The sequence below is a fragment of the Hemicordylus capensis genome, chromosome 13 (assembly GCF_027244095.1).
Source record: "Hemicordylus capensis ecotype Gifberg chromosome 13, rHemCap1.1.pri, whole genome shotgun sequence".
Taxonomy (NCBI): Eukaryota; Metazoa; Chordata; class Lepidosauria; order Squamata; family Cordylidae; genus Hemicordylus; species Hemicordylus capensis.
The window spans coordinates 19,179,188-19,192,792 of record NC_069669.1 but is presented as its reverse complement, the minus strand read 5'-3'; the positions used below and the strand labels follow the sequence as shown (position 1 = coordinate 19,192,792).

At 48.5% G+C, this 13,605-nt stretch overlaps 1 protein-coding gene across 1 annotated transcript; it reads right to left on the bottom strand.

The window, feature by feature from the left end:
• Positions 1-389: 389 nt before the first annotated feature.
• On the bottom strand, positions 390-13,158 carry TMEM11 (transmembrane protein 11). The gene is made up of 2 exons (XM_053276355.1): positions 12,651-13,158; positions 390-1,324 (listed from the first exon to the last, which is right to left on the bottom strand). The coding sequence occupies exons 1-2, from the start codon at positions 12,713-12,715 to the stop codon at positions 808-810; spliced, it is 582 nt and encodes a 193-aa protein (XP_053132330.1). The 5' UTR covers positions 12,716-13,158; the 3' UTR covers positions 390-807.
• Positions 13,159-13,605: the final 447 nt, after the last annotated feature.

Sequence of the window (13,605 nt, the reverse complement as noted above, 5' to 3'; positions counted from 1 at the left end):
CGGGGGGCTTCTTTAAGGGACAGAGAGCCCTCTTGAACCCTGGGCCATCTTGGAAGGCCTGCACGGAATCCCGGGAAGTGTCGCCCTTCCCAGCAGTTTCCTCCTAGAGCCTTTAGGGGAGGGCTCCATCTCTCCTGAAGGGCCCTTCCAGCACTGGAAAAAGCACAGTTCTGTGCAGAAGTCAGCACGGTGGGAAATGGCTCTCACACCGGAGGTTTTTTTTGGGGGGGGTTTGCCTAAGTGGCCTCCTCCTGAAAAATAGTGAAGTTCCCTGCTGTAGCTCATGCATCAAGATGTCCCTCTGTACGATGGCTGCTAGAATGACTCAAGCCTCCCTGAAAAGCCATTTCTCCAGCGGCACCTTCCGCACCAAAAAGAAAGCAAGACCCTTTGAAATTCTCATCCTTTAATGAATGGTCAGTGATCACTTTTGAGCTGGTTCTGTAGAATACAATTAAACAATATACTTAAAGGTTTCTCAAAAAAAAAAAAAAAAAAGGCTCACACCCCCTCCCGCGAATCGTTTCCTTTCATGGACATTCCATTATTGACTTGGACTCCCAGCGTGTTCTGTTCGCACTGCAGCTGCGTGTCTGAGGCGTAAGGAAGAACCAAACATCCCCTTGCTGCACCAGTGACATGCCGCTTGCTTTGGGGGAGAAACAACAAAACCGGATAAACCAGACTGCTTCCCAGGCACCACCACTTCTGGAGGAAAAAGTTGAATGTTACTGCGGGAGTCTTTAATACGCCGTGTGTGTGTGTGTGTGTGTCTGTCTTTGTGGGTTTCTCCTTCCCCGACCGCAATCATACAGCGTAGAGTTCGTAGATCTTCTTGACGCAGAACACCAGGGCAGCCAGTGCTATCGTGTTGTGCAGTCTCTTTCTGTGCAGGTCGTCCTTCCTCACCAGCACCACAGGAGTGGAGGAGGTGAGCGTATGCAGGGGCAGGCGGGACAGTTTATAGGCGTTATACTCCACCTGGTACTTGCAGCAGGGGTCAAACTGCCAGGAGATCCCGTAGAGGGTACAGCAGGCTATGCTCAGCACGCCGGCTGGCAAGGAGATGTAGTGGGAATAATCTGCAGGAAGGGCCAGCGGGGTGAAGAGGCAGGCAGTGCCGGCCAGCACCGCCGTCTTGTGCAGGCAGTTCCCGACGGTGATCCAGCGGGCCGTCTCGTCCCCGATGCGCGTGGGCTCGATCACAATGTATTTGTACTGGGCCTCCAGGGCCTGCTCCAGCTCGTACTCAAACTGGTCCTGAGCATTCTCCCCGTTGTAGATTTCGTGGACAATGTAGCAGTCCGTGGCAGACAAGGTGACCCTGAGGGAAGGAAAGACAGAGTTAGGCTCAGCAGGCTGCCGACGGCTAACCTCCTTAGCAGAACATGGGGAGCCACCTTCAGCCGAGTCAGGCCAGCGGTCCATCCGGCTCAGGACTGCCTACGCTGACTGGCAACGGCTCTCCAGGTTTTCAAGCAGGAGTCATTCCCGAGACTGAACCTGGGGCCTTCTGCACGCGCCTTTTGCAAAACTTCCAAGTGTTGCACTGAGGAAACCAAAGTCTTGTGCTTTGGATGATTTTAAATAATGCTCATTCGTTGAGCAGCAGTATTTCAGGTCTCATGTTTCGACACAACCCGTGACGTTCTAGAGGAGGCCACGGACACGCCTAACTGAGGCAGAAGAAGCAGGGCCGGGAACACAGAAACCACAACCTCTGAAACAACTGTACAGCGTTCTCCTTTGTACAGCGTTCTCTGCTGGTGTCTGACCAGCAGACACTGGCCACACATTTTCAAATCTCCTTCCTTAACCATATGACCTTTTTTTCGATTCCCCAAAAATCAACATTTTGCATGACTTGCATAGGGAAATACACAAGACAGGATCCTGCTGTGCTTTCTTAACAGAGGCTAGTTTGGTATATCTAGGCTTGCTCTGGGGTAGTAGTTAAGATTTCAGAAAAGATCTAGAGATTGCTCAGAGACGAGATCTGTTACTGCACTTCAAGGACCTCTCACAAAGCTACTAAGGGAATGGCAATATTGCCAATAGATCAGTGCTTTCAGATGGCTTTAAAAAGCTGTAGACAATTTGGCAAGGACCTGTGAATGGAAGGACAGAAATATCATTCCAGATTTATTATTAATTATTGCACCATCCGCATGCAAGAAGCTGTACAAAGAATGAGAAGCCAGTTCCCTGCCCTGAGGGGCTTACAGTCTAGACACAGAAGACAGCAGAGGGAGGGATACAGGTAACTAGTGATGAGTTGAACTCCATACCTATATATTTAGAAACCAGTTTGAGAACACACACACGCGTACATCATGAAGAACACTTTAAAAGGGGGTGCAGTGTGGGGCTGTAGCTCAATGGAAGAGAATCTGCTTTGCATGCAGAAGGTCTTGCAGGACCTAAAGAGCAATATTTGACTCTGGAACCAGGAGAGAGAGAGAGAGAGAGAGAGAGAGAGAGAGAGAGAGTGTGTGTGTGTGAGAGAGAGAGAGAGAACATGTACACACACTTTTTTAAAAAGAGGGCTCCAGCTCAAAGCAACAAAATTGACTCCTCCCACTCTTCAGCCCTATAGAGGATCTTTTATTGAATTATTATTATTATTATTAGAATTTATATACCGCTTAGCATAAAAATCTCTAGGCGGCGTACAGAATTAAAAACATAAAACATAACACATTTAAAATTCATAATAGATAAAAACACATTAACAACACATTAAAATTTTAAAAATTGAGTCTCGGTGGAAGGCTGGGGAAATTTAGCAACGATTGGAGCCGCATCAGTAGGTGCTTTGAAACTATCATAGCTCAGTGGCAGAGCATCTGCTTTGCCCGCTGAAGGCCCCAGGCAGCTTCTCCAGGTAGGGCTGGGAGAGACTCCTGCCTGCAACCTTAGAGAGACGCCGCTGCAAGTCAGTATAGACCAGAGCTACACATCCTCAGCTCACCGGCAGATGTCGGACTACAACTCCCATAATCCCTGCCTTTTGGGCAGAAGATGATGGGAACTGCAATCTAACGACAGCTGGAGGGCCCAAGTTGTGCAGTCCCGGTCTACACTGACTGGCAGCAGCTCTCCAAGGTACCAGGCAGGAGTCTTTCTCAGCCCTACCTGGAGATGCTGCCAGGGAGAGGACCTGGGCCGAAGTTATGCATCCCTGGTGTAAACGACCCAGAGATCAATGTGATGACGCAGTATAAGGCAACTTCCTGTGTTCCTGTCCTGCTCTCGCTGGAACAGCCAGGGACTGAAGCCCTCCTAGCAACTGTGTTGGGGACACAGAGCGCCGATAATAGCAGCACATTTTAAAGCCACCGTGTCAGGGGAGAGCATTTTCCAGATCCCGAGAGATACCACCCAGCCAAAGGCCACCTTTGTTCCAGAGGGTGGGACAAAGCTTTAGAGCAGCTGTGCATGCCCCGCGTCCACTCTCTAGACCCTCTCGCACAACACAAAGAGAAGCTTTGTGTGGCACGGAGTTTATTTAGTGCCTGTCTGGAATGATGTTTGCCTCGCTGGGAGGGAGAGTGTGAATGTGGTGGTGTGGCCAGAAAAACCCTCCCTCTGAACAGGAGAAAGGTTCAGCAGCCCAAGAGGCACGCAGAGAGGAATCCACAGAGGCTCTTCACCTCCATGGCACAGTCTCATCAGCAATTAAACTTATTCACCAGTTAGGGCACCCCCCCGCTGAAGCTGAGCACAAGACACCCTGACTACCAGATACGTCTGGAAACTGAGCATTTTTACAACTAAGAATCGAAACTCAGGATATGACAGACCTTGACATACTTTCTTTGGATCTAGGAGCCAGCCCAAAAATTTAGAAGCCAGACAATGAACACTCAAGAAAAGTACTGGGCTTAGTGATAGACACTGCGGAAGAGGCAGATAAGTGGGTTCCTCTTTGTCCCCTTTACAAATCAGACTTGGAACAGAAAAAGGGACAAATAAAGATTCTATTAAATAACTCTACCTCTGGATAGCCTTGTCTAAGTATCACAATGAAATTTCTAGGTGCCATGGCTCCCTGGCGTCTGGGAATTGTCAAGTCCTGAGATATGAAGTTTATCGTAATAAAGGAAAACAAAGCAAATAAGAGTGCAGCTCAGCTGCAACCAGAAATGGGACAGAGTGTTGGTCTATGGGACTTCTACAGTCTCTTCACAGTCTTGACTCAGTTAATCAATAAATGGCAGCTGGTAATAACATTTGTAGTCCAGCAACTGGAGAACCTGTGGCTGGTAACTGCTGAACTAAAGCTTTTCTGAGCTGATGGGAGGCTGCATTTTAAGGGCATAATGATTATTCTCTCAGGTTTTTTCACTATGTCACAGGGAATGAAAAGGAGAGAATATTAAAGATAGCCCTTTCACCCTCACAATGAGTGGTAATTTCTGAATAAACTGCAAAGCAATAACTTCTTACACCTCTTTCAAAATTTCCAAAAGGCACCGATACTGAAGTGTTGGTCTGCAATTGATCAAATGCAAAACAATCATCAGGTCAAAGACTAATTGAAATACATTGATATAAGCTAAGAGAGCCCTAATAAAAAGACATGTAGGTATGCATCCCACTTTACACTCAAGGCGGCTTACACAAAGATAGCACAAATCACTATGGCAACAAAAGCCCATCAACAGCAACAAAACCAGCTGCATTAGAATGATCAGGAAATCTTTATATAATTTAATATCTGCTTGTTAGGGCTGTTGCCATTTGACACAGCCAAATTTAACCAGATCTATTGCAGACCAGCCTCTTTGTACCAACAGATCTAGGCTCAGACACTGTTATGTGCTGCAAAGATTCAACTGTGGCTGAACAGTGTGGCATCACTGTCACCAAACCAGTACATAGCTTGTTAAGATCGTCGGGGGCAGGGGGGAGAGAGCTGCAAGAATAGGTAGGAACTGCAGATCAGAGTTGAGGAGGGGAGCCTCAAAGCAGCAATCCACACACTGCCGTTCAGGACAAAGCCATACTCAGAGCGAGTGGGGGAAATCAGAATAAAGAAGAGCGCAATAAATGTGAACAGGCACAGCAGATTTTCATGCAGCATGAAAGGCTGCAGATTCAGAGCTGAATAGAAATAGCTTCACCCCTTCTACAGTTTGCCAAGCAGAGATTCCCAGGACTGATGGTGTGAATGGTGTTTCACAAAGGGTAGAGCTGCGATATCTTTGTTGTTATTCACAGTCGACATTATATTCAAGCCCTAACCTTGCCACTGCTTTTACAAAACCAAACAGCATGCTTCAGCATATCTGACCAGACAGAAGGGCATATTCACTTTAAAGAGAGGGTAGGAATACAACTAGGATCCCAGGAGCTATTTCAAGAACAGGTGAGGGTACTTCTTTTGGATTAAGAATAAGAAAAAAAAAGAGTGGAAGCTGAAATGAGAACAGAAATAAGATGACAGAAGTAATACTTAGCACTTCTGAGCATTGAAAGCCCTTCAGTTACCCTTGGAATTGCCCAGGAGGTCATGCAACAGAATCAGGCCCTTTACCACTTTTTCCATTGACCATAGACAAAAGCAAATTTTCAAATTGATATTCTATATAACCCACTGGCAAGAAAACATCTCCTACTCTAAGACCATATTTTTACAGAACAAATATTGTAGTGTCTGAAACATGCAAAATATGTCAGTAATGGAATCATAATTTTTGGACATTGCTTCCAATTCCATTACCAACATATCTTGCACATTTCAGTCACGACCTATAATACTTAAGGGTTTTGTAAAATATAGCTTCATAGTAGTAGGAGATGTTATCTTGCCAGTGGGCATATGTAATATCAACCTGAAAACTTCCTTAAGGCTACAATCACTGAAAAAGAGGTAACATGTCTGATTCCGTTACCTTTGGAATTGCCCTTCTGCTTAATGACTCCGTTTCTTGGCCACTGCACTACAATAGCTCTCAAACATTGGACAAGAAAAAGCATTTTTAGTTTAATGAAGAATCAGCCTATCGGTGGTGACAGGCAAACCCTTAAAGCTGCCTAGAAAACTTGCAGATATTACTGGAATAATTCTGTCTTGTTGCACTGGTCTGTTCCTGTTCTGTCCCCCATTAGCTGCAACATGCCCTGCAGGAAGAGATGCAATTCTGTTCTAGAAGCTCAGGGCCACACGACAGAAGTGAACACAAGAACGTGCATCCAACTTGTGCTCTTTGGTGTAAGGTGGTTTGATGAAGAGAGCAGCCATTTGCTACATCCGCTTCAGCAGGAGTCTTGAAAAGGACAAGGGCATGCAAACAGATGGATGGATCTTCATTAGCTCACTGAAATTCTCATTAAGGTCAAATATGCCAATTTCTTCATTGTGCAGATAAGGCTCGAAGACCTTCCACGCACTGATCCGCTCTTCTGGCAAGAGAAACCAGGCCGTGTCTGGTTACAATGTTTGGTCAAAGAATGGTCATGCCATAAAACTAAGCATTTACGTCACACTTTTCAAGCACTCAGAGATCTTCAAATGAAGCACTAATTTAACAGAATTGAAGCAAAACAGGAAAGAGGCCTACGCTGCTTACCAAACCCCCCCCCCCCAAGTCACATAGGAAGCTGCCTTGCATCAAGTCAGAACCCTGGTCCATCCAACTCAGTTCTGTCTATATACACTGACTGGAGATGGCTCTCCAAGGTTGCAGGCAGGAATGTTTCACAGACCTACCTGGAGATGTTGACAGGGAGTGAACCTGGGACCTTCTGTATGCAAAGCAGAGGCTCTACGGTGCCACTGAGCTACAGCTCCTCTGCAAAAGCTGCCTTCTACCGAGTCAGACCCTTGGTCCCTCTCACTCAGTATCGTCTACATAGACTGGCAGCAGCTTCTCCAAGGTTGCAGGCAGGAGTCTCTCCGAGCCCTCCTCGAGATGCTGCCAGGGAGGGAACCAGGGACGTCAACTGGCAGTGGCTGTCCCAGATTTCAGGCAAAGGTCTTCCCCAGCCCTACATAGAGATGGCAGGATTCAAACCTGGGACCTTCAGCAGGCAAGCAGATGCTCTACTGAGGAGCCATCCCCCAGAGGGAATATCATACAGCGCTCATGCGTAATCATCCATCCAAATGCAGTCCAGGGCTGACCCTGCTTAGCAAAGAGGACAATCCATGCTTGCTACCCCAACACTGGCTCTCCACCGACAAATGCTGTGAAAAGCTCATTATTTCCAGCTCACAATACAGACAGGCAAAAGTATTAGCATTTCAGAGATCAAAATGTTTTGCTCAGCTTGTCTGGAACTTTAAGGTGAAATGTAAACAAAAAGCTACAGAGCAAAAGAGCAAAAAGGGTTAGTAAAAACAAAAATTGCCACTTCTACTGCCTGCTTCTGACACAAAAGGGAAGAGAGCCCAGACCCCAACTCCTGCAAGGCTGTGGGCAAGAGCCTGCCTCAGAGGAGAGTACATGACACAATTGTAGTTGTTGTTATTTTTTAAAGGCAGGCCACTATTTTCATGAGGGTATCTTTGGCTTTGTGGAATATTCAACCAGAGTCCAATGCCATTACATAAAAAGCAGTCTGAACAGCCAGTGGCAGCCCAACTCAAAATGACGCTTCCCAAGTTAGGAAGCTGCCATATACTGAGTCAGACCCTTGGTCCATCTAGCTCAATATTGACTAAACAGACTGGCAGCAGCTTCTCCAAGGTTGCAGGTAGGAGTCTCTCTCAGCCCTATCTGGAGATGCTGCCAAGGAGGGAACCTTGATGCTCTTCCCAGAGCGGCTCCATCCCCTGAGGGGAATATCTTGTGGTGCTCACACTTCTAGTCTCCCATTTGTATGCAACCAGGGCGGACCCTGCTTAGCTAAGGGGACAAGTCATGCTTGCTGCCACCAGACCAGCTCTTCTCTCTTGGTCATATATATTACTGAATATGACCAGATACCATCATGTCATCATGTCAGAACACATTTTATTCATTATCCTTCTGACACTCTCTCATGTCAACAAGCCTCTCTTTAGACCACTTGCCTAACAGAACACAGTGACAGTAACTAAAAAACAAACAAAAATGCCACAAAACCCACACTTCTGATAAGAAATGTGGCTTCATGTAACAGAAATTTGGTATCACAAATTAAAGAAGTACAGCTACCATGCCAAGTGCACAAACTCTGTGGTTTGTGGATGAATCTCAGATCTGCTTGGTATCCAAATTGCATCAGTGACAGTCAAAGACACAGTTAAGAAGGATCCTAGATGACGACTGGCAGAGCCCTACAGGGGCATTTCCAACTCCCCAAGGGAGAGAAGCCACAGCACAATGTCGCTAAGATGATTTCAACCAGAAAACAAGAGATCTGAGCACACCGGATGGTTTGGACTAAGAATTCTGTGTTAGCTGCATATAAGTAGTGATAAAGTAGCTGCTACTCTTACTCCCATGTATAAGAAAACAGAGCTAATACTTACACAGGTCATATTATCAGATACTATACACTGCTTTCCAAAACTTATGCCCAGTGTAGTCACAATATCAATCATGATTAGTGCTAACCATGGTTTGTACTAACCATGGTTTGTTGCATCCTCATTTGTTAAGATCCCAAACACACAGTGAAACCGCCTCCGAAGAGTGTGTTTACAGAGACACCAGCAAGACCGGCTTGTAACGTTTCAAGCACAGAGAGGGCTGGAGAAGTGGGGGAAGTGCCTTAACCATGGTTTGCTTGGTGTGGATATAATCGTTAATGCAAACCAAGGTCTACAAACCCATTTCAAACTACAGTTTCACATTCTGGTTTGCAGCCAACTTGTATGCCATCTGTTGTGTCTACACAGAATTTTGGAGCTACTTCGTCCATGAGCTACACACATCAGCTTCCCAACCCACGAACTCTTAGAGAAGCAAACAACTGTGCTGACTTTCACGGTCCTTCCTCCAGAGCCTGCCCTTCATCTGCCTCAACAGGCCACTGGTACATGTTCAGACACTCCACTTACTATAAGTAATGTTGTTACACTGACCTCTAGCTTGGAAGCTTTAAAGGGAAGCGTTCATTTCATCTGTTCCTTCTTGGTTTCAATTAGTTTTACATAAATACTATCAAACTTTTTTTCCACTGGTGTTTCAAGAGAACATTACTTTTCTCCACTCTCTGAAGCCTTACCTAAAAAGCAGTAAAAATTTGTCAGAAGTCCTCGTTCTGCGATCATGGGGAAACGCAATAAACAAAAATTATGCATGGGAAGCTTGCCAGAATCATTGGAACTGGGCAGCAGAATATAAGCTAACATAAATGGCAACTTCCAGGTAAGACGGCTGCTTTGCAATGACTGGTCTTTCAGAAGTTAGCTCTAACAGACAGCAGGAGATTTCAGATTCCCAAACTTCAGAACTTAATCCAGAGTTTTAGGACCTGACGAGCAGGTAAATGACCTCCACAGAGAGCTAACTTGTCCCATTCACAAGTGCGGATGGCCAGAGCTGGCCTGCCACAGCCGATGGCCATGGGGCTCACTCAATGGCAGCTCTCAGCCAGCACCTTCCAAATCCAGGACAATGCCTCAACGCCCTAAAACACACAAATCACTCAGCCAGCACTAGCAGCTGTGCACAAAGAGGTCACTTTCAGAGGACTATGGGAGGGAGCATTTGCAGCCTTCTAAAATAGATTTTAAGAGCAGCGCTGAAGGAAGCCCCCTTTAGGTCAAGGGCCGCTTGGGAGTGGCCTTCCTTTGCCCCAGGCCTGCTTAACCTACTTTTCTACCCCCACAGGGGAAGGCTGTCCCCCAGCCCCCATGCCATCACCTCCTCACCCAGGTCTGCGATGCTGCTGGACTCTGCCCTGCAACCCTGAGCAGGCACAAGCTGCTCCCGATGCCTTGACAGCCCCCAACTTGACCTCCCCACGGCCGGATGGCTTGGCCTCTCTTTCCTGCACCCACAACCTCTCCACCAAGTGACCTGCAACCCAGACCTTATCTCTGAGCCTCTGCCCCCCAACACCCCATGACTTCCCACCCTGACCTCAGACCTTGCTTTCTTGAGCCCCCAATCTCCTCCTACCCTGAAACATCAGCAGATCACATATTTCCTTCAATTCCCCAAACTCTCTCCCAATTCAAAAGATCACCATCCCAACCCCTACAATAATCCCCCTCCATTGTGCCCCTAAGCCACTGGTTTTATCCCTATAGCAATCCTCCCTTGCCACCTTCCACATCTTCCATGCTAGCCCTGCTCCCCACAAGTTGCATCCCCAAAGCTTTGCCACCCCACAAGTTGTACCCCCAAAACTACCCCCATTGCCCCCTCCCTCCATTCCACCACATGCCCCCCACCCCCTTGCCCTTCTTCCCACCCATCCCTCCAGCGCCTCACCCCCCTCTGAGGCTTAATGGGGAGGAAAGAGAAGGAAGAAAGGTACCACCAAGTTCAGGACAATGCCAGAATGGCTAACAATTAGAGTCATGGGAACTATAAAAGGGAAGAAGACTTCCCTTCTGGAAATGGAAATCCTGCCCAAAAGAAGAGAACAGGGTCATAAACTCTGGCAAAAGAAATGCAAGGAGACAATAAGGGGTGCAAAAAGAGAGTTGGAGGAGCATATAGCTACAAATGTCAAGGGGAATGACAAAATTTTCTTTAAGTATCTCAGAAGCAGAAAACCTGCCAGGGAGGCGGTTGGACCCTTAGATGATGAGAGTGTGAAACAGATTATTAAATAAGAAGGATAAGGAGACTGCAGAGAAACTGAATGAGTTCTTTGCATCTGTCTTCACGGAGGAGGATACTGACCATATACCCATCTGGAACTGAGCTTCTCAGGCTTGGAGGCTGAAGTACTTAGCCAAACTGAGATGAGAGAGGATGTTCTAAACTGTCTTGAAAAGCTAAAAATTAACAGATCACAAAGACAGATGGCAACCACCCAAGAGTTCTGAAGGAACTCAAATGTGAAATTGCTGATCTCTTAGCAAAAACATGTAACTTGTCCCTACAATCAGGCTCTGTACCAGAGGACTGGAATAACTCCAACTTTCAAAAAGGGATCCAGGGGGATCTGGGAAACTATAGGCCGGTTAACTTTACTTCTGTGCTAGGTAAATTGATGGAAAGCATTCTTAAGGACAAAATTGTTAAACATATAGAAAGAAGAACAGGCCTTGCTGAAGGAGAACAAGCATGGCTTCTGCAAAGGCAAGTCTGGCCTCACTAACCTTTTGGAGTTCTTTTGAGAGTGTCAACAGGCATGTGGATAAAGGTGATCCGGTTGACATAGTTTACTTGGACTTCCAAAAAGCTTTTGACAAAGTTCCCCACCAAAGGCTCTTGAGTAAACTTAGCAGTCATGGGATAAGGGGACAAGTTCATGTGTGGATCGGTAACTGGTTGAAGGACAGGAAACAGAGGGTAGGAATAAATGGACAGTTTTCACAATGGAGTGAAGTATGAAGTGGATTCCCCCAGGGATCTGTGCTGGAACCAGTGCTCTTTAACTTGTATATAAATGATCTAGAAGTTGGAGTGACCAGTGAAGTGGCCAAATTTGCAGATGGCACTAAACTATTTAGGGTAGCCAAATCCACCAGGGATTGTGAGGAGCTCCAAAAAGATCTTTCCAAACTGGGGGAGTGGGTGACAAAATGGCAAGTGTGGTTCAATGTAAGCAAGTGTAAAGTGATGCACATGGGGTGGGGGGACACCAACTTCACATATACGCTGATGAGGTCTGAGCTGTTGGTGACTGACCAGGACAGGGATCTTGGGGTCGTGGTGGACAGCTTGTTGAAAGTGTCCAATGTGCGGCAGCTGTGAAAAAAAGCTAATTCCATGCTAGGAATCACTAAGTGAGGGATTGAAAATAAAAATGCTAACATTATCATGCCCTTATACAAATCTACAGTGCGGCCACATCTAGAGTACTGTGTACAGCTTCGGTCACTGTACCTCAAAAAGGACATTGCAGAACTGGGGAAAGTGCAGAAGAGGGCAACGAAGACGACCAGGGGCCTGGAGCACCTTCCTTACCAGGCAAGGCTACAACACCTGGGGCTATTTAGTTTAGAAAAGAGGCGACTGAGGGGGAGACATGGTAGAGGTCTATGAAATCATGCACGGAGTAGAGAGCATGGGCAGAAATCTTTCTCCGCCTCTGGCCACACTGGCAGCCAAGGCTCATCCCCCACGAAACTGGGGGTGGGGTTAATTTAGGGAACCTAGGAGGAAGCGGCCCAAGCCAGGCCATGGGTCCACCCAGCTCAGCGTTGTCTTCACAGACTGGCAGCGGCTCCTCCACCCAGTGCACAGTGGGTCTATGGAACTCTCTGCCACGGGGTGCGGGGATGGCCACCAGCTTGGACGGCTTTAAAAGGGGGCTCGGAGCAAATCAGGGAGGGCAGGTCTACGGGGGGCTACTGGCCTAGGGGGACTACCCCCAGCCTGCAGGCCCTTCCCCTCCGGCCTGTGGGCTCCCTGAGGGGCCGCGGTTGGGGAGGCCGGAGGCGGGGCGGGCCTGCTGGGGGGGCCTGGCTGACCCGGCGGGGCTGCTTGGCTTGTGCCCTCCTGAGGGACGGGGAGGAAGAGAGGGAGGGCGCGCCGGGGCCGGGCCGCCTGGGGCCCCCACCAGACCCGCGTGGGGAGGCCTGGCTCGCTCACCTCTCCCTGGCGGTGCCGCCGCTGGAGCTGCCGGGGCCCGCGCGCCTCCTTCCCCACGCCGCCATCTTGGAGAGACTCGCTTCGCAAATGTCTCCGCCAAAACTGGGAAAGGGGCGGGGGGGCAACGAGAGGGGAGGAAGGAGCCGGGAAGCGGAGAGCTCCCGAGGCCTGACGGGAAACGTAGTCCTGGGGAGCGGCGCCGCTTCAAATAATTACAAAAAAAAAAAGCGCGGGAACCGTTCCCGCCTCCGCAGCGCCCGGACTACAGGTCCCAGAGCGCCCCTTGCCTCCGCAGGACGCCCTTGGGTGTGCGCGGAGAGGGCCCCCCGCGCGGCTTCTCATGGGAAATGTAGTCATGGGGGGGAGGAAGCGGGGGGGTGAAGGAAAGGCGCAGGGAGGCTTCTCCCCTCCCTCGCACGCGGAGTGTGCTGGGAAGTGTAGGCCACATACGCGGGAACAGGGAGGGAGACAGGAAAGCAGTGCTCAGCCAGGCATTTGCTCCTGCTCCCCTCGCTCTTCCGCCCCACCCACGCAGGGTCTGGCCAATCACAGCCTGCGCCTTTGAGAACGCTCTGCCAAGCGGCAAGGAAGGGCTTCCTTTGGAGCGCGCGTGCGCAGGGCTGCCCTAGTATATACATGGAAGCACGCTGAGCGGGGTTACTGTATGGGGAAACTCACTTCCTGGCAGGAAGCAGGCGGCGGGGCTTGCTTCTGAGTTAAAGAATGCACAGGGCTGGGATTTCCTAATGAGGCAAAGGCTGTTTAGGCTTAGGGCTGCAAATCCTAATTGAAGCATTTCCTGGAAATGGCCCCCGCCCCCAAGCCAATCTCAAACCATTTAGGAACATAGGAAGCAGCTGCAGCCTTTATACCGAGTCCGACCCTTGGCCCATCTAGCTTAGTACTGTCGACACAGACTGGCAGCGGCTTCTCCGAGGTTGCAGGCAGGAGTCTC

Coding starts and splice junctions, on each gene's coding strand:
- TMEM11 (XM_053276355.1), bottom strand. CDS start 12,715: ATGGCGGCGTGGGGAAGGAGGCGCGCGGGCCCCGGCAGCTCCAGCGGC. Junction 1,325..12,650: donor GGCGGCACCGCCAGGGAGAG/GTGAGCGAGCCA, acceptor TCCTTCCCTCAG/GGTCACCTTGTCTGCCACGG.